The following is a 27,271-nucleotide window of genomic DNA, read 5'->3' as shown; positions in this document are numbered from 1 at the left end:
CATTCATTGAGAACAGGTCATGTCATACAAACTTCATTGTAATTGTGGTAAAAAACACATAATGTGAAATCTACCATAAAGTGCACGGTATTGTTGACTATGTATATGTTATTGTGCAGCAGATCTCTCAGGCTTTTTCATCTTGCATTACTGAATCTGTGTACCCGTTGCACAGCAACTCCCCTTTTCCTTCTCCTAGTCCCTAGCCACCACCATACCACTTTCTGCTTCTATGAGCTTGACTATGGTAGATACCTCATATAAATGGAATCATGCAGTATTTGTCTTTCTGTAACTGCCTAATGTCGTTTAACACAATGCTCTCAAGGTTCATTCACGTTGTAATAGATGGCAGAATTTCCTTTTTTTTTAAAAGTTGAATAATATTCTACTGTATATACCTCACATTTTCTGTATCCATTGATATGTTGGTAGGCATTTAGCTGTTTCCACTTCTTGACTATTGTGAATAATACTGCAGTGAACATAGGAGTGCAAATTATCTCTTAGATCGTGTTTTCAATTCTTCTGATAAATACCCAAAAGTGAGATTGCTGGAACATGTAATAGTTCTATTTTTAATTTTTTTATTAACTTCCATACTGATTTTCTTAGTGGCTGCACCATTTTACATTCCCACCAACTGTTTACAATGTGCGTGTGTGCTCAGACACTCTGTCGTGTCGGACTCTTTACAACCCCATGGACTGTAGCCTGCCAGGCTCCTCTGTCCATGGGATTCTCTCGGCAAGAATACTGGAGTGGGGTGCCATGTCCTCCTCCAGGGGATCTTCCCAACCCAGGGATTGAACCTGCATCTCTTACATCTTCTGCATTGACAGGTGGATTCTTTGCCACTAGCGCCACCTTGGAAGCCCATAGTTTTCAAGGATTCCCTTTTCTCCATATCCTTGAATACTTCTGTTTTCTTTTGGTTTGGGTTTGTTTTTTTAATAACGGCCATCCTAACAGGTGTAAAGTGATATCTCATAGTGGTTTTGATTTGCATTTCCCTGATTAGTGATGTCAAGCATCTTTTCATATACCTGTTGAAGTTCCTTATTTATTTTTGGTTATTAACCCTTATCAGATGGTTTGTAAATGTTTTCTCCCATTCCACAAATTGTGTTTATACCCTGTTGATTGTTTCCTTTGCTGTGTGGAAGCATTTTAGTTTGATGATGTCCCACTTGTCTCTTTTTGCTTTGGTTACCTGTGCTTTTGGTGTTATATCCAGAAAATCGTTGTCAAATCATAATTTAAAAATCATTACTAAGACCAATATCATGAAGTATTTCCCTAAATTTTCTTCTAAAAGTTTTATAGTTTCATGTCTTATGTTTAAGTCTTCACTCCATTTTGAGTTGATTTTCGAGTAGTGTATGATAAGGTTTCAGTTTCATTCATTTACATGTGGAAATCCAGTTTTATCAGTACTGTTTTGAAGAAACTATCCTTTTCCTATTGTGTGTTCTTAGCACACTTGTTGAAATCAGTTGACCATCAATCTGAGTGTGTCTCCATTTTATTCCATTGGTCTATATGTCTGTCTTGATGCCAGCACCATACTGTTTGATTACTGTAACTTTATGATATGCTTTGAAATCAGAAATATGGGGCCTCTACTTTTGTTCTTCTTGCTTAATATTATTTTGGCTATTTGGGATTCTTTGTAGGTCCCAAATAGCCAAAATAACCATATGAATTATAGTATTGATCTTTCTATTTCTGGGGGAAAAAAAAAAAAACTGCTACTGAAATTTTGATGGGAATTGCATTGAATCTGTAGATTGCTTTGGGTAGTATGGACATTTTAATTAAGTCTTCCAGTTCACGAACCCAGGATGCCTTTTCATTTATTTGTGTCTTGAAATTTCTTTTAGCAGTGCTTTGTAGTTTTTAGTGTGTAAGTCTGTTACCTTCTAGATAATGTTTATTCCTAAGTATTTTATTCTTTTTGATGCTTTTTGTAGATGAAATTTTTAAATTTTCTGGTTGTTCATTTTTATGTGTAGAAATGCAACTTCTTTTTGTATGTTGTTTTTTTTTTTCCTTTGGTCCCACACCTTTGCTGAATATACTTAAGTTCTAACATTTTGGGGTTTTTTTTTTTTTTGGTGGAGTCTGTAGGGCCTTCTATGTACACAATCATGTTATCTGCAAACAGATAGAATTTTACTTCTTCACTTCAAATTTGTATGCCATTTATTTTCTTTTCTCACCTAACTGCTCTACTGTATTGAATAGAAATGACAACAGTGGACATCTTTGCCTTATTCTTGGTCTCCAAGGAAAAACCTCAGTTTTTCATGATTAAAAATATATTAGTCATCAGCTTTTCATATATGGCCTTTATTGTTTTGAGCTAATTTGCTTCTCTTCCTAGTCTATCATGTGTTTTTAATCACTTAAGGTGTTAAATTTTGTCAGATGCTCTTCCTGTATTTATTGAAATTATCATATGATTTTTCCTTCTGTTAATGTGATGTATTACATTGATTGGCTTTTGTGTGTTTGTCCTTTCATTCTTGGAATAAACCCCACTTTTGATCCTTTTAATATGCTATTTAATTCACTTTGCTAATAGTTTGTTGAGGATTTGTGTCTATATTCATCAGGGATATTGGTCTGTATTTCCGTTCTTGAAGCATTTTTGATGTCAGAGTAATGGTGGCCTCATAAAATGAGTGTGAAAGTGTTCCTTCCCTGTTAAGTTTTTGGAGGACTTTGAGAAGGCTAAATGTTAATTTTTAAAAAAATATTTGGCAGAATTCTCCAGAGAAGCCATTGAATCCCAAACTTTTCTTTGTTGGGAGGCTTTTACTGATTCAGTTACTGATTCAGTTTCTGTACTAGTTATAGATCTGTTCAGACCTTTTCTTCATTATTTAGTCTTGATAGGTTATATGTTTCTAGGAATTTATCCATTTTTTTCTGTTATCTAGTTTGTTGACAAATAATTGTGCATAGTAGACTCTTAAAATCCTTTGTATTTCTCTGACATCAATCTTAAAAATCTCTTTCATTTCTCTTAAAAAAAAATTATTATTTTTTTTTTTTGGCTTTGCTGGGTCTTCGTTGCTCGGCGCACTTTTCTCTAGTTGCAGCGAGCAGGGTCTGCTCTCTAGTTTTGGTGTACCCGGGCTTCTCATCGCAGAGGCTTCTCATTGCAGAGTGGGCTTCGGTAGTGGCAGCGCAAGGGCGCAGTAGTTGTGGTGCACTGCTTAGTTGCTCTGCAGATGCGGGATCTTCCTGGTTCAGAGATTGAACCAGTGCGTGTCTCCTGCATTGGCCGATGAATTCTTTACTACTGAGCCAGCAGTAAGGCCCCTTCTTCCTTCATTTCTGATTTTGTTTGAGTCTCTTTCTCTTTTTATTAACTAAGGGTTTGTCAATTTCGCTTATCTTTTAAAAAACCACATCTTTGTTTTGTTGTTTTTTTTGTCCTATTTTCTATTTTGTTTCTGCTCTAATTCCTATTGTTTCCTTCTGCTAACTTTGGGCTTAATTTATTCTTTTTCTAGTTCTCTGAGGTGTAGAGATGGGTTATTTGAGATCTTTCTTTTTTAATGTAGGCATTTACCGTAGTGAAATTCTCTGTTAGAACTGCTTTTGCTGTATCCCATAAGAAGCTGTTGGGTTTCTTACATCTGAATGTCCATTTCTTTCCCCAAATTGTAAAGTTTTGGTTATTATTTCTTGAAATAAACTTTCTGCTCCTTTCACTCCTCTCCTTCTGGGACTTCATAATGTGTGTATTGGTCCAATTGATGATGTTCTGTAAGTCCCTTAAGCTTTCTTCACTCTTCTTCATTCTTTTTTCTTCCTCCAACTGGGTAATTTTAAATGACTTATCTTTTAGTTCCTCGATTCTTTGTTTTCTGATGGATTTAAGACTGCTGTTGAACACATGCTGTGAATTTTTCAATTCAGTTGTATTCTTCAGCTCCAGAGTTCCTGTTGGTTCTTTTTAGTATTTTCTCTCTCTTGATATTCTCATCTTACTTATATGTTGTTTTCTGAGCTCAGTGAGCATCTTTATGCCAGTTTACTATGAAATTTTTATTGGATAATTCATATACCTCAGTTTCTTTAGGGTCAGTCCCTGGAGATTTATTTTGTTGTTTTAGTTGGGCCGTGTTTCCTGGTTTCTTTTTGTGTGTCTTGCTTGCTACTTTGTTTTGGGATATTCCATTTGAAAACACAGCCACATCTCCCAGTCTTTAAGAACTGCCTTCATGCAGGGGAAGACCTTTACTGGTGATCTCAGATACGCTGGGGTCTCCTCAAATCTTTATTGTGGACTTGTGGGTATATATTCCCAACTAGAGAGGTTTTACAGGTTTCTTTTTTTTTTTTTTTTAATAGTTTCACTATATATTGCAATTATTTTTTAAGTACATAAATTTTTAGTTGGAGTTTCAGTATCAGACTCTCAAAAGTTAATAATAGAATGAATAGACAGAAAAGTAGAAGGGTATAGTAGATCTGGAAAGCACTGTGAACCAATTCAACATAATTAAGATTTATATAATTTTCACACAGAAGTGGGATACAAATTCTATTCAGGTTCCCATTGATTATAAATCAGGAGACACTGGAACATATCCAGGAACGTAAAACAAAGTATAAAAATTTCATGGTCTGAAGGTATTGAAATACAGGGTCTGTTCTCTTATCACCATGGAATTATGTTAGAAATCTATCAAAAGATATTTAAAAATAACCCACGAAAAAAAAAAAACAGTTGATGGAAAAAGCAAATAAAAATTACAAGACAGAAAAAGAACATTAAATTCCAACAATTAACTAAATAATATGCCAAAAGAAGAGTTGATCTGACTAAGATGACTGCAGCTCTTGCACAGTCCTGACTTCATTGCACCCTTTTAAATGGGCTTCCCAGGTGGCACTAGTGGTAAAGAACCCGCCTGCCAATGCAGAGATGTAAGAGACGTGGGTTCGATCCCTGGGTCAGGAAGATCCCTGGAGAAGGAAATGGTGACCCACAGTATTCTTGCCTGGAGAATCCCGTGGACAGAGGAACCTGGCAGACTACAGTCCATAGGGTTGCAAAAAGTTGGACACGACTGAAGCGACTGAGCATGCAAGCATGCAAATTAGAAATGCTAAAGGTTTGCATACATTGTACGCTAAATAAAAAACACTCTACACACTATTTTAAATCTCAAATACTATGATTTTTCAACATCCTGTTCAGTTACTTTCATATCCTTCTCATGATAAGTTTATATATCTGAGAGTTTATGATTTATATATAAAAATTGTATCATATAAAAAAAAATAAAAATAAAAATAACCCACGTAGCAGCAGCAGCAGCAGCACGTATTTTCAAGTGCAATGTGACATATACCAAGAGAAATCTTTGACTTAGCCATTGAAAGTCTCGATAAAGTTAGAAGACTGAAAAAGCACAGAGGGTGATTGCAGAGAAGAGAGCATTTAAATGAGAAGTTAATATCAGAATAAGAATTTAATACCAAAGATACTTTAAAAATCCCATGTATTTGGTAATGTCCACTTTTAAATGATGGATGTGTCATTTAAGAGAGTATCATTTAAAAGCCATAACAAGAAAAGAGTTGTGTCCGACTCTTTGCAACCCCCATGGACTATAGCCCGCCAGGCTTCTCTGTCCATGGGATTCTCCAGTCAAGAATACTAGAGTGGGTAGCTATTTCCTTCTCCAGGGAATCCTCCCGACCCAGGGATCAAGCACAGGTCTCCTGCCTTGCAGACGGATTCTTTACCATCTGAGCCACCGGGAAGCCCCACATCAAGGAAAATTAGAAAACATGCATGACAGAATAAAAGTGAAAAGAGAATTATCAAAATTTGTTGCATGCAGCTAAAGCCGCTCAGTGCAGCTAATGCAGTGTGGGATCTTGAATGAAGTATGAAAACAAATAATGGGCACTAATATAAAATTCTGTGAAATTTGAACAAAATCTTTTTATAGGAGCTTATAGTCTCTTGCTCCCTCCAGTGCCTGTCTGCTGTACTGCGGGTCCTCTAGAGCAACAGCAAGCTGTCCCGCTCCTTTTTATTTTCAGCAACCCTCAGGCATCTAGCCCATGTCAGGTCTCGGTATTTTGAAACAGGTAATACAGAAACCAGTCCTTTGGGTAGCTCCTTGAAAAACTGAAACATTGGACACACGTTCCAGCTCTTTCCCTCCTCAGGGAGCAATGAGGAGTTGGGGGTTTTCTAACACTTACTTTGCACTGAGCTGCAGGCAGGGTCAGTGGCAAGTGAGTGTGTGCTAATTCATGGCCTTTGTTCTTATCCCCAGCCTGGTGCCCTTTGACCTATTAGTGCTTAGATTCAAGCACGACAGAACCCCATCCGTCTGCTACTGCTAAGTCGCTTTAGTCGTGTCTGACTCTGTGCAACCCCATAGGCGGCAGCCCACCAGGCTCCCCCATCCCTGGCATGCTCCAGGCAAGAACACTGGAGTGGGTTGCCATTTCCTTCTCCAGTGCATGAAAGTGAAAAGTGAAAGTGAAGTCGCTCAGTGACCCTCAGCGACCCCATGGACTGCAGCCTTCCAGGCTCATGGAAAATCTGTCCATGGGATTTTCCAGGCAAGAGTACCAGAGTGGGGTGCCATTGCCTTCTCCGCCCATCCCTCTGGTGGCCCCCCCAAAATCTGAACATTTAGATAAATACTCCAGTCTTCTCTTTCCCTGCTCAAGGAGAAGCCAGGAATTGGGAATTTTCTCCCCATCACATTATGCTGTGCCAGAGGCAGGGGCTCCAGTATGTGAGTGTTACAAATTTTCCTACTTTCATGCAGCTGGTTTTGTACTTGTTTGGGATGCAAGAACCTCTTAACTGGTTTCTGGGTTTCTTATCATACAAAGGGAATTAATCTGTGTATTGTTGAATTTGTGTCTCTAGCAGGGAAGGAGGATCAGGGCCTTCCTATTCAGCTGTTTTGCTGACGTCACCCCCTCTTTTTTGTTTTTAAATTTAGAATATTGTATTGTTCTAAAGCTTTCAGCAAGGTTTTGGTGGCAGTCTCCCATGATATGTTTGTCAAAAAAGAGAAATATGGACTCAGTTTTTAACTTAATTCATAACTTACATGTAGATAACACAGAAGATGTGAAGACAGTATAGTACGATGAGGAGTAGATGTTGATTCAAATTGTAGCACTGGCGTGTAGAAGCTTTGTGTCCTGGTAAAGTCCCTGTACTTCTCTGTACCTGTGTCTCAGTGTGAAAATGGGACCGTTGTTATTAATGACTGTCAGAGTTGTTGGGAGAATGTAAGTGAAAGTAGAAAGTACCTAGTTCAGTTCCTGATGGTTATACTAACTTCCATTAAAATTTATTTCTTTTTTTGTGTGTTTCCTAACTAAACCAGTGTTATTCTGGAGAGAGTTTTCTTTAACATGCTGCAGATTTTGTCTGTCAACCTCATTCTCTCCTTTGTTTTCAGTTGTGGCCTAGATGACAACATTAATGACAGGTGAACCTGTGGAGAGTGTAGTAGCTAATAGTTTGGATAGCTGAAGGATCAGGATCCAAAAAGGTCTAAATAAGGAGGACTTATAATTACAAGGCTGTGTCTTAAAGAGTAGAAGAATTGCTAGATGAATTATTCAGGTAAAGGCAAAGATAGGATTGGATTGAGTAGGCTAAAGGGAACATAGAATCAAATAGTCCAGGAAAAGGGCAGAACATATGGGGATCCAAAGCAAGTGAAAGTTTTTACTTTTAGCAGTAGGAAAAACTGATCCCAACCAATGAGTCCCTCTTGGTTTCCCCTTTTTTTCCCCCCAGTTGACTCTCTCTTGGCTTGCCTTGTGGCTTGGGCTTCCCTTGTGGCTCCGCTGGTAAAGAATCTTCCTGCAGTGCGGGAGACCTGGGTTCAGTCCCTGGGTTGGGAAGATCCCCGGGAGAAGGGAAAGGCTACCCACTCCAGTATTCTGGCCTGGAGAATTCCATGGACTCTATAGTCCATGGGGTTGCAAAGAGTCAGACATGGCTGAGCAACTTTCACTTCACTTGACTCTCTCAGAGTGGTAATGGCACAGATATCAGACATGTGCTATTGTCGGTCATAAATTCCTGGGATAGGATTAAGTTACTTTTCACAAGAACCCTGAGATTCTTTAACTCTACTGAATTGTGTTCGAAGGAAGGACTAAATGGATGGGATAGGGCTTGGGGACAGGATAAGGCTTCATCTTTTTCTTATCCAGCCATTTGACTGGATAAGGTGAAAAAGAAGGGACATAGAACCAGAGTTGGGACAATTGAAATCTAAGCCAAGCAGTAGTGGGTACAAAAGAATTACTTCTATTAAAATCTGGCAGCAAAGAAGTTACTAGAAGCACCCCTTCATGAGTTGAGTAGAGAACTGTCTGTATTGAGGTTTTTTTTAAAAAATGATGATAGTGAATTCCAGTCTTAAAAGATCTTCATATCTTTTCTCTGGAACTGTTTTTTGTTTCAGATTAGGTTTTGCCTTTTTAAAGAAGAAATTTAGTAGAACATATAATGTGTCTTTTTACAAAAGATTTTGGATTAATTTCTTAATTCGTTAAATGAAGTTACTTTCTGGAGATAATATCCTTTTTGTTATACATTTAGGGGGGTGTGTGTGTGTATTCTTTTTGGAGTTTTCATTTTCAGATTTTCAGTTGCTGTGAAATCTGATACGACTTGTACCAAAGATGCAGTTTGGACTGCTACTAAAAGAAAAACCTTAAACAGGAATTTTTCAAAAAAAATAAAGTTTTATGGTCTAGATAAAAGTGTAGGTGCTGTTTTTAATAGGCTTCTTCTTCTTCTTTTTTTTTCTTTTCAATATAACATTACCCCATGCTTATGATTTAACTCATATAGAAAATAAAAGGAAAACTGCATTTCAGATTCACCACCTAAAGTTAGCCACTCATTTTGGTCCATGTTTCTCTAGTCTTAGATTTCCCCCCTGAAATTAGTATCAGTATAAATGTTATAAATACTGATATTTTTTCCTTAAAGTTGTTAGCATTTTCCCATGTCATTGTTCAGGCTTTTAAAAACTGTTCCTCTTTATTACTGAATAATATTTCTTTACATGTTTTTATTCTCCTGGGTTGTGGGATTTCAGTATTATGAAAGCACGCTAATTTTGCATTATAGTATTTGATTTTGTGATTATTTCCTTATTTCCTTAGTCCTAGAAAGGAAATCACTTATTCAAAGAACTTTTGTTAATACTTTTGAAATATGTTGCCAAATTACTTTCTAATTTGTAATGATAATTTTAGCACAACCTATTTTATTTTACCCAAGTTCTCACATAAATATGGAAGAATCCCACTACAATTCTGATATCAAACAGAGACAACCATATGTATATCGTAGGCTTTCTGCTTCTGGAGAGAGACCTATTGTACCTTTTATGTGCTTGTACCATGGTTTCACCTGCAACACAATTAAGTTTTTGCATTCAGGAATAAATGAGCTAGAGAATATGTAGAACTCCTATGCTGTAAGCTAATTTTCCCCTAGCGTCTGGTGCATTTTAAGTAAATGTTTGATTGAGTAAAAGGAATGAATGGTTTAGTTCCTAAGTCACCTCCAACTCTTTTGTGACCCCATGGACTGTAGCCCACCAGGGTTCTCTGTCCATGGGATTTCCCAGTCAAGAATGCTGGAGTGGGTTGTCATTTCCTTCTCCAGGGGATCTTTCCGACCCAGGGATTGAACCTAGGTCTCCTGCACTGGCAGGTAGATTCTTTACCACCGAGCCACCAGGGAAGCCCAAAATGAGTGAATAAGCCTCAGTAAAAACTTTTTTCACTTTGAGTCTTTATATTCCATTTTTTTTATTTCTCACACTTTCTTCTTCAAAGAAAATTTAAATAAATGTGACAATTAATTTAAATAAATGTAACATTTTTTCTTACTCCTACAGTGTTTTTCTTGGGCTTTTTATTCCTCATTTTTGAGGTTGAAATCTAGTTTTGATTTGTGAAAAGTTAAGAGGTCCCTCTGGTGGAACATTTAGGAAATACGTGGCACTATTATTTTCATGAAAAGACAGATGCAAAGTTAAATGATGGGAGCTTTGTATGATAGCATAGCAATAGAATGATGAAATGAATGGTGGTTCATTTCCTAGGTCACTTTTAAGACCTGTTTAATTTTAAACACAATAAGTTTTAAGATTTGTGAAGAATATAATAGGAAAGAAGATTGCAAATATGCCAAATTATGGGCTGAATAAATTTTTATGGACTAACTTGGAATGTTAATCACTGTTAATAAGATTGTGTCTTTGTGGAAAAATAAATATCCTAAAAAATAGAATGAATTAATACCTTTCATAATGGTTATAGTATTTCAAGTATAATTTGTCTTGGTACTTTCTGTATGTTACCTTTGATTTCACAGTGATGCAACAAGGTAGGTGGTTTCAGACTCACCTTTATAAAGAAAATAAAGCTTAGTTCAGTTCAGTCGCTCAGTCGTGTCTGACTCTTTGCGATCCCATGAATTGCAGCACGCCAGACCTCCCTGTCCATCACCAACTCCCGGAGTTCACTCAGACTCACGTCCATCGAGTCAGTGATGCCATCCAGCCATCTCATCCTCTGTCATCCCCTTCTCCTCCTGCCCCCAATCCCTCCCAGCATCAGAGTCTTTTCCAATGAGTCAACTCTTCGCATCAGGTGGCCAAAGTACTGGAGTTTCAGCTTTAGCATCATTCCTTCCAAAGAAATCCCAGGGCTGATCTCCTTCAGAATGGACTGGTTGGATCTCCTTGCAGTCCAAGGGACTCTCAAGAGTCTTCTCCAACACCACAATTCAAAAGCATCAATTCTTCGGTGCTCAGAGGGGTTTAATAAGTAGGTCATCCAGCTAGTAAGTGATGGAACTGTGAATAGAATCAAAATATCTGCTCTTTTCACTATACTATTCTGCCTCTTAGATGGAAGAGCTGGGTTTATAACCCATACCTCATACTGAGTGGTCAAGAGACTGACACTGAATAGAGTTCAGAATCTGAAGATGTGAACAAAGTATATGCATCTGCCTACATGACTTATTTTCTCTTAATGTCCTCTTATGGTTATACATACAGCAATTCAGTAGTGGAGTCATGATCTGATTCCAGGCCTCTTGGATTCTAAAGACCATATTCTTTCCATTATTCCTGGAAGTAAAAGATTAACTTTCCACTGAAACATTAAGAACTAAATCATACTCACTGTTGATTTCTGTGTGTCATATTTTACGTAATTTAAAGGTAGCATCTAGTGTGTATTGTTTAGCCCCTAAATCATGTCTGACTCTTTTGAGACTCCATGAACTATAGCCCAGTAGGCTCCTCTGTCCATGGGATTTTCCAGGCAAGAATACTGGAGTGGGGTGCCATTTCCTTCTCCAGGCTATCTTTCCGATGCAGAGTGTCTCCTTCATTGCAGGTAGATTCTTTACCACTGAGCCACCAGAATATTCACTAAAGCCACATAGCTATTAGTGTCATGCAAATTATCCATTTGTGAACTTTATCTGGTAGATTATTAATGTTGGCTTAACTGTTCCCTGTACCACTATCTTTTCCCCTCCATGTGTTTTGTTGCTTTCTTTAATGAACTGAATCTTTTCCATGAAGCAGTATTATTTTTGTGCTTTGAAACTGTAATCCAAGTTCAAAGCATCTGATATGGGTTTTTAAATTACACATTTCGGCTAGTTATTTTGAAAATAAGATAAATTTGTAATTGGGGATCAATTACAGTGTATTAAAATAGTTTTAATTTGTTAAAGATTTGGGAAAACTTCCTTTCAATTTAGAAATATTTCTGTGATGCTGTCAGCAGTGTGTTAGCTGAGCTGTTGCTTATAAATAAATAGTAACAAGTAATTATGTTAATAATAGACCTACTTTAAAAATTAAAAACTTTGTTTCCTCTTGAGTTTTATCATCAGTTATTTGAAAATGGGTGTTTTATGATACAGGAATGCCTTACCTCGAGGATTGGCAAACTGCAGCTCATGAGCCTGGTTTTGTATGGCCTGCTGAGGTTTTACAACATTTTTAAAGGTTGCATTAAAAATATGTAAGTGACAGAGACAAGAAGTGTATATGTTGCAAAGCTTAAAATATTTACTGTCTGCCCTTTGCTAAAAAATTGGCATACCCCTTGCATTACAGTTTTCCAGGTGGCTCCAACAAGTGAATAAAGCACTTCAGACTTAAAATCAGGTAGATGCTGTGTGCTGCAGCGTTAGCATGAACTGTTTAATTTGCATATGCCAGAAAAAAAATTCAACTTTTACTTCTACAAAAATTCCATTTTATGATACTGCTGCTGCTGCTACTGCTAAGTCGCCTCAGTCGTGTCCGACTCTGTGCGACCCCATAGATGGCAGCCCACCAGGCTCCCCTGTCCCTGGGATTCTCCAGGCAAGAACACTGGAGTGGGTTGCCATTTCCTTCTCCAATGCATGAAAGTGAAAACTGAAAGTGAAGTTGCTCAGTGTGTCTGACTCTTAGTGACCCCATGGACTGCAGCCTACCAGGCTCCTCCATCCATGGGATTTTCCAGGCAAGAGTACTGGAGTGGGGTGCCATTGCCTTCTCCATTATGATACTATAGAACTCCATGTACTATGTCAAATATTTGTGGAAGTAATGGTTTATTTAAGAACTCAAACTCTGTTAAATCTTTAATGGGAATTTTAAATAAATTATCATTTGTTTTTTAAAATGTTTATTCATAAAGGAACATTCCATGGTTCTGTTGTGTTGCAAGTAGTGGTTGGATATCGAAGGGTATTTACATAGGAAAGGAGAACAGAAAATGGAAAAATAACAACAGATACCTTTTTCTATGCTTCTGCTGTTTTATAACTAGAAGTGTTAAGTTCTTTGTTCTTCCACATATTTAACTTATTAGAGTAGCTGTCCTTGTTAATTTGAACCATTATGTTTATTTTTAACAATAATTAATAAGAGCAGTCATGCTATTTATAATCTTTAGCCTCCATTTTTATATTTAAATTACACAGCAAGTAAACTTGGAAATTCATTTAATTTTGCATTACTTGAAATATGTTTAGTCTAATTTTTCACGTTCTGTATAGTAATGAAAAAATGTCATAAAATACTGCATACTGCATTGAATAAAAACTGAAAAATGTGTATGTAAATACAAGTTAAATATAATGTATGTACTTCATTGATTTTTAAAATATCCACATCTTTCAAGGGTGGAATCTTGTTTGTGTCTTTGAAGGATACAGTCTTTGAAAAGAACTAAATGAGTACAAAATCCTTTTCAAAAACCGATATATTGCAAACAGGAATTAACACAGGTCTTCAGCTCTGTGTCAGTTCAGTTCAGTCACTCAGTCGTGTCCGACTCTTTGTTACCCCATGGACTGCAGCATACCAGGCCTCCCTATCCCATCACCAACTCCCGGAGTTTACTTAAACTCATGTCCATTGAGTCAGTGATGCCATCCAACCATCTCATCCTCTGTCGTCCCTTGCTCCTCCTGCTTTCAATCTTTCCCAGCATCAGAATCTTTTCAAATGAGTCAGTTTTTTGCATCATGTGGCCAAAGTATTGGAGTTTCAGCATCATTCCTTCCAATGAATATTCAGGACTGATCCTTTAGGATGGACTGCTTGGATCTCCTTGCAGTCCAAGAGACTCTAAAGAGTCTTTTCCAACACTACAGTTCAAAAGCATCAATTCTTCTCACCTTTCTTTATAGTCCAACTCTCACATCCGTACATAACTACTGGAAAAACCATAACCTTGACTAGAATGGCTTTTTTTGGCAAAGTAATATCTCTGCTTTTTAATATGCTGTCTAGGTTGGTCATAACTTTTCTTCCAAGGAGCAAGCATCTTTTAATTTCATGGCTGTAGTCACCATCTTCAATGATTTTGGATCCCAAAAAACAAATTCTGGCATTGTTTCCATTGTTTCCCCATCTATTTACCATGAAGTGATGGGACCAGATGCCGTGATCTAGTTTTCTGAATGTTAAGTTTTATGCCAACTTTTTCACTCTTCTCTTTCACTTTCGTCAAGAGGCTCTTTAGTTCTTCTTCACTTTTTGCCATAAGGGTGGTGTCATTTGCATATCTGAGGTTATTGATATTTCTCCTGGCAATCTTGATTCCAGCTTGTTCTTCATCCAGTCCAATGTTTCTCATGATGTACTCTGCATATAAGTGTAGTAATCAGGGTGACAATATACAGCCTTAACATACTCCTTTCCCGATTTGGAACTGGTTTGTTGTTCCATGTCCAGTTCTAACTGTTGCTTCTTGACCTGCATACAGATTTCTCAGGAGGCAGGAAGGTCAGGTGGTCTGGTATTCCCATCTCTTTAAGAATTTTCCACAGTTTGTTGTGAACCACACAGTCAAAGGCTTTGGCATAGTCAATAAAGCAGTAGATATTTTTCTGGAACTCTCTTGCTTTTTCGATGATCCAGTGGATGTTGACAATTTGATCTCTGGTTCCTCTGCCTTTTCTAAATATGGCTTGAAGATCTGGAAATTCACAGTTCACATGCTATTGAAGCCTGGCTTGAAGATTTTTGAGCATTACTTTGCTAGAGTGTGAGATGAGTGCAGTTGTGTGGTAGTTTGAACATTCTTTGGCATTGCCTTTCTTTGGGATTGGGATGAAAACTGACCTTTTCCAGTCCTGTGGCCACTGCTGAGTTTTCCAAATTTGCTGGCATATTGAGTGAAGCACTTTTACAGCATCATCTTTTAGGATTTGAAGTTGCTCAAGTGGAATTCCATCACCTCCACTAGCTTTGTTTGTAGGGATGCTTCCTAAAGCCCACTTGACTTTGCATTCCAGGATGTCTGGCTGTAGGTGAGTGATCACACCATCATGATTATCTGGGTCGTGAAGATCTTTTTTGTATAGTTCTTCTGTGTATTGTTGCCACCTCTTCTTAATATCTTCTGCTTCTGTTAGTTTCATACCATTTTTGTCCTTTATTGTGCCCATCTTTGCATGAAATGTTCCCTTGGTATCTCTGATTTTCTTGACGAGATCTCTAGTCTTTCCCATGTTAATATTGTTGTATGGAGTTTTCAAAATCTTGTATTGCTTGTGCTTTATCTAATCCTCATCCATGCAATATAACCAGAAATATGTTCTCTTGATGTTTCTTTATCAATGCTTTAATCTTCTCTAATTTAGAGTAAGTGAATATGAGTTCTGTTTGATTTTTTAGTTATATGCAAGGTGATTTCTGCTGTCTACTTACAAAAATTAAAACAGTAATTATTGGGAGGGAGGTTCAAAAGGGAGGGATATGTATACCTGTGGCTGATTCATATCGAGGTTGACAGAAAACAACAAAATTCTGTAAAGCAATTATCCTTCAATAAAAAAATTTTTAAAAAAGGCAGAAATTGCCTGAACTTATCTTTTATAATTGCATAACTTTTTGAAGCAATACTAAACAAAATTTACTTTTTCTTATTTTCTAGTTCTTATTCACATGATTGTATATCTTTCATAGTAATAGTTGAATGCTGTATTTTACTTTTTAAAGTATATAGCTATTTAGCTCTCGTCATGATTATTTCTAATTTAATAATATCCAACAGAAGTGATCTCATATATAAGTCATCTTTTAATCATTAAATGCTAACATTGACTACAAATTTTTTGGTATTTATAAATAATGCTGAAATTATCACACTTAAAAAAAAAATAGCCTATAGGTTATCGTTAGCATCTGAAAACCCTGGCAGTAGTTACACATAAGTAATGATGCCTAGCAAGATTAGTTTTGCTTCATAAAATTCTTTATTATACTTTCAAATTTGATATATTAAAATAACATTAGAAAGTAAACTGATCAAATGAGAACATTGTAATTTCCAATGCTGTTGAAGAATCTGTTGTTAAAATGCAGTAGCTATTACATATAAATATTTTTAAAGAATTTTATAAAGTGACTTCTTGTTTCTATTTCTACTTTTAGAAATTCATTTTTTTGCACTTCCAAAAGTATGTAAAGACATACTTTTGAATAGAATACAAGTTCCCATGAGCATGGAGAATTTTGGCTTTTTGCTTAGTGCTACATTTCTAGGTCCTAGAACAGTACCTGGCACATAGTGGGCCCTCAATAAATATTTTGAATGAAAGAATTTTTAAGGATGTTTATTACAGTATTATTTGTTATACTCAAATAATTGAAACCATTTCATGTTCATTAGTGAGAGGATGATGGTGTAAAATAACCACACAATGGAATACTGTTGTACTGGAAAAAATTGGAGTTGTCTCATGAATATTTATACTGATATACATTGACAACACCAGTTCATTCTGTGAAAAAAGCAAGTAGAAAAACAGTTTGTATAATACAACACCACTTTCGTTTTTAATATTTTGATTTAAAAAATACATAATCCACTTATGCATAGCACTTCTTAAACTTTCAGGTTTCAGGATCCTTTTGTAATCCTAAAATTACCGATGATCCTAAATGGCATTTGTTTGTAGAATATATATGTATGTATTTATTTATTTAGATATGTATTTGTCATATTAGAAATTAAAGCAACATTTTAAAGTTTACTTATTCATTTAAAATAAGAATAATGACTTTATTACATGTTAGCATAAATAGTGTGTTTTATGAAAAATACTAGTTTCCAAAGTAAAAACATTTAGTGAGAAGTGGCATCGGTTTACATTTTTGCAACTCTCTTAAATGTCCAGGTTAATAAAAGACAACTGAATTCTCATATCTGCTTCAGTGTTCAATCCATTGTGATGGTGTTTTGGTTGAAGTACATCACAAAAATCTAGCCTCACACAGATAGGTAGTCAAAAAAACAGGGGAAAGTATTTTAATTCTCAAGTCAGATAGATACTCTTCTTTGATATAGCATCAAAACTCTACAAGTAATAGTTTCTTAAAGATTAGTGTAGTATAGAATTTAAAGCCATGACAGTGAACTTTTCATACTAAGGCCTTTTCGTCTGTTTTGCAGTTAGAATGGATCTTTTACCTACACAATATTTTATAGCTTATGATTGGTCATTTGGAAAATATTGGGTCACTAGTTATTCGAATCTTCATAATGTTGACACATTTTAATATGCTGTACTCTAAAGTCACATTTGTAAATATCACAGCACAGTCTCATTTCAAAAGTTTTTTAAGCACTGAAATTGTTAAGCTCATAATAATGGATGTAAGTTTTAAAAATTCTACTTTTCACTTCATTTGAAAGCTTTAATTTTATCGTGAATAACACAATCAGTTGTTTCTCTGAAACTGATGGGCATATTCATTCACTTGTTGAGAAAATGGCTGTGAAACCCGAGTCTAAGTAATTTGCCATTTTGTTCATCTACAAATAGCATTCCATTAAAAAGAAAAAGTGACTAATTCACTCTTATCATGATGATACTTGAAAAGCAAATTTTAAAAACAATCTAGATTTATTTTTTAAATAAAAAATGAAAAAGCATAGCAAAATGTTAACAGTGGTTATCTTAGGGTGGTGGGGAAATGGTGACTTTTCTTTTATTTCTTTTCATTTTTCTGTATTGAATAATACATTTTTATTATATAGTTTAAAGTGTTATATAAGGTATGTTATTTATAGGACAGTTTACACATAAAATCAAATGAATGTGAATTATTAAGGTTATTTTCTTTATTTTTCTTATTAGGATTTAGGTCCTGAATATGAAGATACATTTAACATCTCATTAAAGTGGATTTTTGAAAATGGAAAAGATGTTGGGATAAGGTAAAGGATTTGGTTTCTACTTTGTTTATTTTGTAGTCTAAGCAGTGATTTTAACTAAATTCTCCCTTGATTATTTTTGCATAGGTGTGTTGGTTATGGCCCTGAGGAAGAATTGACAGATATAGTTGATGTTCAGTTTTTACAATCCACAAGACCACAGATGTCCTTCTGGTGTCGTTTTCGACGTGCTTTTGTTACTGTCACCCACAGGTTATTGTTGTTATGCTTAGGTAAGTTGTGAGAATGAGAAAGATACATTGTAGTCTAGATTTTTGCATGTGTATTTCATCAAATGCCAGGGTTGAGAATATACTTCTGTAATAGTTGTCATTATAAAGCGCATCCAGAAGTCTTCACTAAGATATAGTAATATTGAGGGTTTTTATAATGTCGGTTGGCTTTCCCGGTGGCTCTGATGGTAAAGAATCTGCTTGTAGTGCAGGAGACCCAGGTTTGATCCCTGGGTGAAAAAATCCCCTGGAAAAGGGGATGGCAACCCACTGCAGTATTCTTGTCTGGGAAATCCCATGGACAGAGGAGCCTCATGGCTATAATCCATTGGGTTGCAAGAAGTTGTACACAACTGAAGGGACTAACTCATACACAATGTCAGTATCAATCTAAGGGCTTAGGAAACAGTGCTATGAGAAGTAGGAATCAGACTTTGTCATATGAATGTTACAGAAAAAGCAAATACAGTGCATAGATAGAAATCCACTTTAGGAAATAGAGCAGGAAGATACAAAAATTAGCTTATTTTTTAAATACTGAGTTAGAAATTAACTTTTTAAAAATTATTTTTAATTTTAAAAATATTATTTATCCAAATTAAAATTTTCATTCAGGCCTCTTAATTTTATGTGACCACTAGAAATTTCTTCTCTTTTCTACCCAAGTCCTTTAAAAATAATTTAGTTTGCTTAAAATTAAATGTTTACAGTCTCATAAGACTCACTTTTCTAGTAGCTTAATGCTGCAAAGAAAAAGGTTTGTGAAGCATGTTACTTTGTATTCAGAAAAAAAAAAAATGGAATTTAAATGTTCAGTTGTCAACCTAAGGAAGAAATTTTTTTCTGGAAAGATTAAGTGACACACTGGGAAATGTTTAATATTAAATTTTTATATTTAATTTTATTATATAGCTAAATCAAACCACTGTCTTGAAGACTTATTCCACTATCCCATTATGGCAGTTAAAATAATCACCTATAGAAACTGTCAAAATGGCTTTTTTTCCTTCCACTTTGTTATACCAGATTTAACAACTGACGGTTGTTTCAGGTTGCAACAAATATTACTGAATGCCACTGACCACAATTTTAAAACACAATATATGTAAATATTACAGGTGTAGTGATGGTTTGTGTTGTTCTGCGTTACATGAAATATCGCTGGACAAAAGAAGAAGAGGAAACAAGGCAGATGTATGATATGGTGGTAAAGATTATAGGTACAGTATTTGTAAAAATCTGAACTATTCTAGAATACTCATGGTGTCCAATAGTTGTTTTCTTTATAAATTTTTTTGATTTACTTTCAGATGTTTTACGAAGTCATAATGAAGCTTGCCAGGAAAATAAAGATTTACAGCCTTACATGCCTATTCCCCATGTGCGAGATTCTTTAATACAGCCTCATGACAGGTGTGTTCAAAGCATTATGAGTTGAAGTAAATCAGAATGTTACCTTCTGCGGTCATGAAAATTGCATTGAGAGTTATGACCCTTCTCAACAATAGCTGTTTTACTATACAGGTGTCTTTTTGTACTTTAAACTCTTTTCTAAGCTTTCATCTATTATCGGCCTGATTTTAAGTGGCATAATAGACAACTGGATTTCTAAGCATACTTTTCTTACTTTTTAAAAGTCTCTACATTATTTCCTTCAATTATATCCTGATAAATAAACAGAGACAGACAGTAGCCAGTGATGTTTTACTAATGTTTTAAAATACTTTATTTTGTTGTTAATGAAGCTTTTTAAATAAAAGAATTCAACAACAACTTCTTGAAAGTAAAAGATGATGTCACATCCTAAAGCAGCGTTCTTACCCTGTGTAAGATGTGTAGCAGCATATCAGAATCATCAGTAGAGCTTTTGAGAGGGGAAAATACCAATGCATTGTTCCACCTCTGGACATCCAAATATGATAAATTTGATGGGAATTTCAGGCACCTTAATCTTTTTGGGAAAAACTGCATAAGCATTGATAAGAACAGCCCTAATTAAGAATAACAACTACTACCTTCAGTTACTAATATTTGAAAAAGATGACAAAGATGATAGTAAATTTGTCATTTTCCTTCAAATGATAGGAAGAAAATGAAGAAAGTCTGGGATAGAGCTGTTGACTTCCTTGCTGCTAATGAGTCTAGAGTTCGCACAGAAACACGAAGAATAGGTGGTGCAGACTTTCTAGTTTGGCGGTGGATCCAGCCTTCTGCCTCCTGTGACAAAATATTAGTAATACCTTCTAAAGTGTGGCAAGGTCAAGGTATGTATGCTTAAACAACAAAAAAATATAGATAGTTTTTTCAAATATAAAATTCTTATGTGTTTAAAATAGTACAACTGAAAGATATATGATGGCAAAGCTCCCTTCCAGCCCCATCCCATAGAAGGAGTCAGTGTTAGCTTCTTACTGTCCTCCCACTTTTCTGTGTGCTAATACAAATAACATGGTTTGTCTTCACAGTGATATAGTACTAGATACATTACTTTGATTTTTTTCTCTTTCACTTACTAAAAGCAACCTAGTATTAAAGATCTAACTGCGTTCTTTTCCCCTGGTATTTTTTGTGCAGATAATTTGTAAAATATAATTTATATATTTCTTATTTATATATACATGTTTATATATGCACAAGTATATATTTATTTTATATTTAAAACATATGTAAGTGAAATCATAACTTTTTAACTTCTCTTTTTTTCTATTTTTGCTTGCCTTTTTCATTAAGAGTCTTTCACCAATGCGATACTTGCATATCTCATGCCAAGTCACTTTTGTGGGTGTCTTTCCATATTTTTCTTAATGTTTGTATAGTTGCAAAAACAGATATAAGTTTATAGGAGGATTTGGTGTTTGGTTGCCTTATGTACCTAAACCTCTACAAGTAATAACTGTTAGCACATTTGAATTTTTTGTGTATTAATGGTTAATTGCAAAAAGAAATCTCATGGCTAGTTTAATTTGTATTTCAGAACTAGTAGTGAGTTGAGTTTCTTTTAATCTTGTTGGATAGAAAGCATATTTATCAATGCTTGCTATACTTAGACTATATGGGAAAGGTAAGTTAATTGTTTTGAAATTGAAATAAAATGCAATCTCTCCCTTTTTTCTCTAATTGAGTTTCACTTTCAAAGACCTTGAATAATAGGTTCCGTAATCGTGGCATAAAAATGAAGCTTTGTTGCCAAGATGACACTAAACCATTAACTATTTGTTTTAAAGGGTACATGCTGGGGAGTTCCCTGGTTAGCATTTCAGGCTTTCACTGCTGTGGTCCAGGATCAATCCCTGGTCAGTGAAGTGAGATATCCCAAAACCGAGTGTTGTGGCTAAATAACAAAATGGTGCGTGTCTGAAGAGTTGGTGTAATAGTTACAGTAGTCTTTTGAGTTCACTACCACTGCAGGCTATTGTCATTTAATGGTACTTTCCCCAAGTAACTGTTAAATAGTCAACCTTACTGAATTTTTAGTTCAGTTTCTAAATAGTACTTAAATAAGAAATTGATGATAATATTAGTATGTCGAAAGGTATTTTAAAGCACCAGTTAAAAATTAAACACTATCTGCTGGGAAGCACAAGAATTCTCTATGCTTCTGACAAATGTCATGTTTGGAATAAACAGCATTCATTTAAAGGACCCAAAGGTAGCTCCTGAGGTATTTAAAATGTATCATTCAGTAGCTACTGTATCTTTACATAGCCATGGGAATTAGAGTTTAGTTAGATCAATCAGTTTGATCTTTTGAACTACTTTCTGACTAGAATTGGCCAGGGATAGTTTCTTCCAGGTCTTTTATTTTCTGGAGTCTTGGGTGTAGGCTAAAATAAGGCGATATGAATGTTTCTGTTTTTTCTGGTTGAACCCCTGCTAACCTAGGTCATTATTAGAATTTCAAGGAAGTCAGACTGTCTGCAGCTAAAAGGTCATCTAAGAACAGAATGTATATACTGCTAGAGAAGTTCGGAAGGTACTAGAGGTTCATAAACCTTCTTGATGTGAGATTTGGCAAAGATTTTTCATATCTAGTGACTATACCTCCATCCCATGTCAAACACTGTTCGAATATTCATACTCCAGATGTTTCTTATTACTGACACTTCTGAAAACTTTAATTGATACACTCTGGTTTTTGTCTTGAACTCATCCTTTCAGCCTTCCTGCTTCATGTATTTGGGAACTCCAGAATCTCTGATTCTTCAGTGCACATTCTTTCTCCAGTTCCTTTAGCCTTTCTCCTATCTTTACTTCTTTTCCTGTCCATCTTAGTTTCCTTGGTCCATCTTTTCAGTCACTCTCTTGCTAGTACCCTTATGTCATCACCTGTCCTTAATCTTACCCTGGTAAATTCCAACCAAGGATGGAACTGTTGATCTCTGCTTGTCTGTATGCTAATGACTGAGCAGAGCAAGGAAAGTCATAACCACTTGGCAGACTGGCACCTTTATAAATAATTAACTGCAAGTAGGTTGTTAGTACTACTTGCCTTTCTTGTTCTTACCATTTTTTGCTAGTCACTTCAGTTTCCTATTCTACTCAATAGCAGTTTTAGATCTCATCCCCTCTTTTCAAACCTTTGCTGTTCTCTGTCTTCTGATTCTCAGTTGATGATTCAAATAGAAGCAATTGGATTGTACCTGCCTCAAATTTCCACCACCAAATCCATAGAATTACCAGAATCTGTCCTATCCTGGTAGCTCAGATGGTAAAGAATCTGTGTACTGTGGGAGACCTGGGTTTGATCCTTGGGTTGGGAAGATTGCCTGGAGAAGGAACTGGCAGCCCACTCCAGTATTCTTTCCTGGAGAATTCCACGGACGAAGGATCCTGGCAGGCTGTAGAGTCCATGGTGTTGCAAAGAGTCAGACATGACTGAGCAACTAACATACAGACATGCTCATCCTCACCTGTTGCAATCAAGGAGCTTTCTCACTTAACAGGGACCCAGCCCTTCTTTTTAGAGGATCCCTCTGGATCTCATTCCCTCTAGTCTTCTCCCATATCTTCCCTTACTGTGTTTTAAATTCCTGCCTCTCCTGGATCTTTTCATTAGCACTGAAACATACTGTAGTCTCATCTTTAAAACACATTGTTGCACTATACATTGTCCTGTAGCTGTCACCCTGTGTCTCTACCTGCATATAGCCAAACAGCATTAAACAGTTTACTCACTGTCTTTACTTTTTCACCTCCCATTTATTCTTTGCTGCCAAGTTGCTTCAGTCGTGTCCAACTCTGTGCTACCCTGTAGACGGCAGCCCACCAGGCTCCCCCATCCCTGGGATTCTCCAGGCAAGAACACTGGAGTGGGTTGCCATTTCCTTCTCCAGTGCATAAAAGTGAAAAGTGAAAGTGAAGTTGCTCAGTCGTGTCCGACTCTTAGCGACCCCATGGACTGAGGCCCACCAGGGTCCCCCATCCATGGGATTTTCCAGGCAAGAGTACTGGAGTGGGGTGTCATTGCCTTCTCCCCATTTATTCTTTAGCTGACTTCAGTCTGTTACCCATCCCCATCATTTCAAGGAAATAGCTCTCAGACTTTGATGTTGCTAATTTCAATGGACATTTTTCTTTCTTGTCCTTATTTTACTTAGCAGTATTCACAATTGAACCTGCCTTGGTACTTTCTTGTTTTGTGGTTGCCACTTTCTTCTGGTTTTCATCCTACTTCTTAGCATTTCTTAATTCTTTTTTTCCAAATTTTCCTGGACCTCTAAGTTTTTAAGTCTTTCCAGGCCATCTTTTATCTTCTCCTGGTCTTCTCAAATGATCCTATGCTGCAACTTCATTTGCTATATATATGTTGATAACTTTCAATTTTATATCATGCACTAAGTCTTCTGTTGTGACTTTCAGATTTTTATACACAGCTGTGTACTTGTCTTCTGTACTACTAAGAAGCGCCAGACTTTCAATACATGCACGAACATAATGTCATCTCTCTCCAAACTGACCTCTCCTCCAGTGTCCTGTTTAATTAATGATACCGTCCCCTCTTCAGTCGGTTCTGTCAAAAACCTGGGAGTCATCCTTCATCTCTCCCTGAGTCCCTACATGTGCGGTCATTAAACAAGTCATGTCAAATCTGTTCCATAATAGATTTGACTGATTCTGTCCACTTATTTCCATCTTCATCATTGACCTGTCTTATCCACATTGCCATCATCTCCTCTTGGACAACGTAATAACCTCTAACTGGTCTCCTTGCATTCATTTTTTACCTCCATCTATTTTCCACATAACAGTCTATTTAAAAATTTTAAGAGATCCTGTCTTACTATTCCTGTCCTTAAAACATTTGAGTGGATTCCCATTGCTCTTATGGTAATGTCCAGGGACTTTAATGTGGCTTACATAGTCCTCCGTAATCCAGCATCTTCCTCAGGTTTATCTTTCTGTTGTTCCATCTCTAGTCACAGTGGCTGTCTTTTAGTTATTTGAGTATATCAAGTTCCTTCTTGCCTTGGGCTTTGTATAAGCTGTCACCTTTGCTTTAGATGTCCTTTACACCTCTCTTTATTCTGTCTCTGTTTATTCTTTAGGTTTCAGCATAAATTTTTTCTTTTTTAATTGAAAGATAATTGCTTTATAGAGTTTTGTGGTTTTCTGTCATACATCAACAAGTATCAACCATAGGTACACTCTCCTCAGTGTTATCTGATATTCACAGATGGGCTTAAGTACATTGACAGCTTTCTGTACCCTTCTTTCTTAGAATTTGCCACAGTTATAATTTCTTTGTTGATACTGTTTTTCATCTGTCTCCCCCACTGTAAAGTGTGAGATCAGTGACTCTGTGTCTGTCTTGTGACTGTGTGTGTCTTATTCACCTTGATCCAGGGATCTAGCTCATAGTAAAAGCATGCAATGAATATTTTTTGAATGAACTCAGTGACTGAATACCTTTCAATAAAATGGAACACTGGAAAATAGTAAAACTAATTTGTTTTTTTATAGCATTTCATTTAGATAGAAGAAATTCACCACCAAATAGTTTGACACCATGTCTGAAGATTCGAAATATGTTTGATCCAGTTATGTAAGTATTATGACAAAAGGTACATGCAATTTTTTAATATTTGGATGAAAAATACATGATAGTCTTATAATGCTGTGTCTATAATTGAAAAATCTCCTTTACTTCTAAATATTAACTACCAAAATGTTATGGTTTTCCCAATTCTTCTTTTTAAATTTGAAACAAAGTTTTCCCAAAAGACACAGGTGTATAATGACTTGAAAAACTTTTTAAAATCTTTGTATTTACTGTGAATCCCTTATAGAAGACAGATGCTTGAATCAGATTAATGACAGATACGATGATAATCAACAGTATCCTTTATTAAATGTATGTCATGTTTGCCACCACTCTTTGCCTCTGTAGGCAATATAAATAAACATATCTGCTGTCTTAAAATTTCCAAACCCTTATAAAAAGTTTTCTACGAAAGGTACATACCCTCCTTTCTATAAGATTTGTCTACCTGTCATTGCAATATTTGAGGAACTTTTATGTCCATTTACCATTTGAGAAACTTTTCTATATAATTACAGTGACACGTGCATTCCAGAATATAGTATAGTTAAAAGTTACTTCTTTAAAATCCATAATATTTTACATATAAGCTGTAATAATCTTTAGAATTTGCTTCCTAGAGGTGACTGCTTATCTGTCCAATAATAGGACAAATCAAATTCTGGTTTTTTTTTTAAAAGCTGATAGTGGAAATTGTAATATATATAAAATATGCATAATTCCCATCTGATAACTCATTTATTTCAAGAAATAGTTGATATGGTAGATTAAGTAACGGTGAAATTGTTAATGTGAAAAGCACTGTCAGCATACACACACACAACACACACCCCCTTCATTTTGCAGAGGTAGAAACGACAGTGTGGTGATCCCTCTACTGGGAGTCTCACCCTATACCTTAGAGATTAGGAAGTCTATGCCAGCCCAGTATTTTATTACCTGAGATGAAGATTTATGATTTGAAGTGGAATGGCCTTTTCCTCTGCCCCACCGTCTGTATCTCACAAGAAAGACAAATGTGTGTTACTATAACAGAACCTCTTTCATAATAGTAAAGTGACTTATTTTTGCAAAATGTTTGTCCTGTATAAAGTTTCTAATATTTTGGGAAAAAAAGCTCAGAATATAATATTTACTAAGAATTTTCCTTAAGTTAGGAATTTGAAAATGTCATTAAAAAATAATACTTTTATAAGTTTATCACAACTCATTGAAGTGTTTGTTAACACTTGTTTAGATAGAAAAGAGAAATGACTGTAAGTGCAAAGGATTTTAAACATAAAATTGAAAATATATTTATCTTGCTATGGTAGGCTGATCCTTCTTCCTGTGGTAGGCTGATCCTTCTTGCTATGGTAGGCTGATCCTTCAGTGCCTCAGCTTGTACAGTCTTACACTGGAAAGTGAGAACATAGCTGGGACTTCTGAATGCCAACATTTTTAAATCTACCTACTGCTAGTAACAAGCATTTATATACTATTAGTTTTTTTACAATATATGGTTTTTAAGCTGTCCTGATTCTAGTTAGGTATGTGGTGGTGCTAGTGGTAAAGAACCCACCTGCCAATGCAGGAGACATAAGAGACGCAGGTTCAATCCCTGGGTCAGAAAGATCCCTTGGAGGAGGGCATGGCAAACCACTCCAGTATTCTTGCCGGAGAATCCCATGGACAGAGGAGCCCGCCAGGCTACGGTCCATGGGGTTGCAGAGTCAGACACAACTGAAGCAACTTAGCATGCACTCGTTGAAGAGACAGAAAACTTCTTTCTAAGTAAGAATTTTTGTTTGAAAAATTGATTTTTGTTTTCATTAATTTTTTAGGGAAATAGGGGATCAGTGGCATTTGGCAATTCAAGAAGCAATTTTAGAAAAATGCAGTGATAATGATGGCATTGTTCACATTGCAGTAGACAAGAACTCTCGTGAGGTAAAGTAACTTTCACCATTGAATTCTACATTTTGAATTGTTGCTATTAAACTAAGACTATTTCTTTCTTCCTTTTTGTTTTCTTTTTAAAATATTACAGGGTTGTGTATATGTTAAATGTCTGTCTCCAGAATATGCTGGGAAAGCTTTTAAGGCATTGCATGGCTCTTGGTTTGATGGTAAGAAATTCAAATACTACAAACATTTTGAAAAGATAAATTATGGCTTACTGTTAAATTCCACCAGATTTTAAGTTAAAGAATCTTAGGTTATCATTTGT

At 35.9% G+C, this 27,271-nt stretch overlaps 1 protein-coding gene across 1 annotated transcript in view; it reads left to right on the top strand.

Moving 5' to 3' along the window:
• The window catches only part of LEMD3 (LEM domain containing 3), a 74,390-nt gene that overhangs the window by 44,808 nt on the left and 2,311 nt on the right, over positions 1-27,271 (top strand). Inside the window, exons 5-12 of the mRNA XM_019959833.2 lie at positions 17,714-17,793; positions 17,878-18,023; positions 19,142-19,243; positions 19,334-19,436; positions 20,109-20,287; positions 24,984-25,065; positions 26,886-26,991; positions 27,092-27,170. Coding sequence (XP_019815392.2) covers positions 17,714-17,793; positions 17,878-18,023; positions 19,142-19,243; positions 19,334-19,436; positions 20,109-20,287; positions 24,984-25,065; positions 26,886-26,991; positions 27,092-27,170 — 877 coding nt within the window. The remainder of the gene's footprint in view (positions 1-17,713; positions 17,794-17,877; positions 18,024-19,141; positions 19,244-19,333; positions 19,437-20,108; positions 20,288-24,983; positions 25,066-26,885; positions 26,992-27,091; positions 27,171-27,271) is intronic.

Source organism: Bos indicus, chromosome 5, assembly GCF_029378745.1.
Source record: "Bos indicus isolate NIAB-ARS_2022 breed Sahiwal x Tharparkar chromosome 5, NIAB-ARS_B.indTharparkar_mat_pri_1.0, whole genome shotgun sequence".
NCBI lineage: Eukaryota > Metazoa > Chordata > Mammalia > Artiodactyla > Bovidae > Bos > Bos indicus.
Note: the sequence above shows the minus strand (reverse complement) of the source record. Positions and strands in the feature narration are given on the sequence as shown.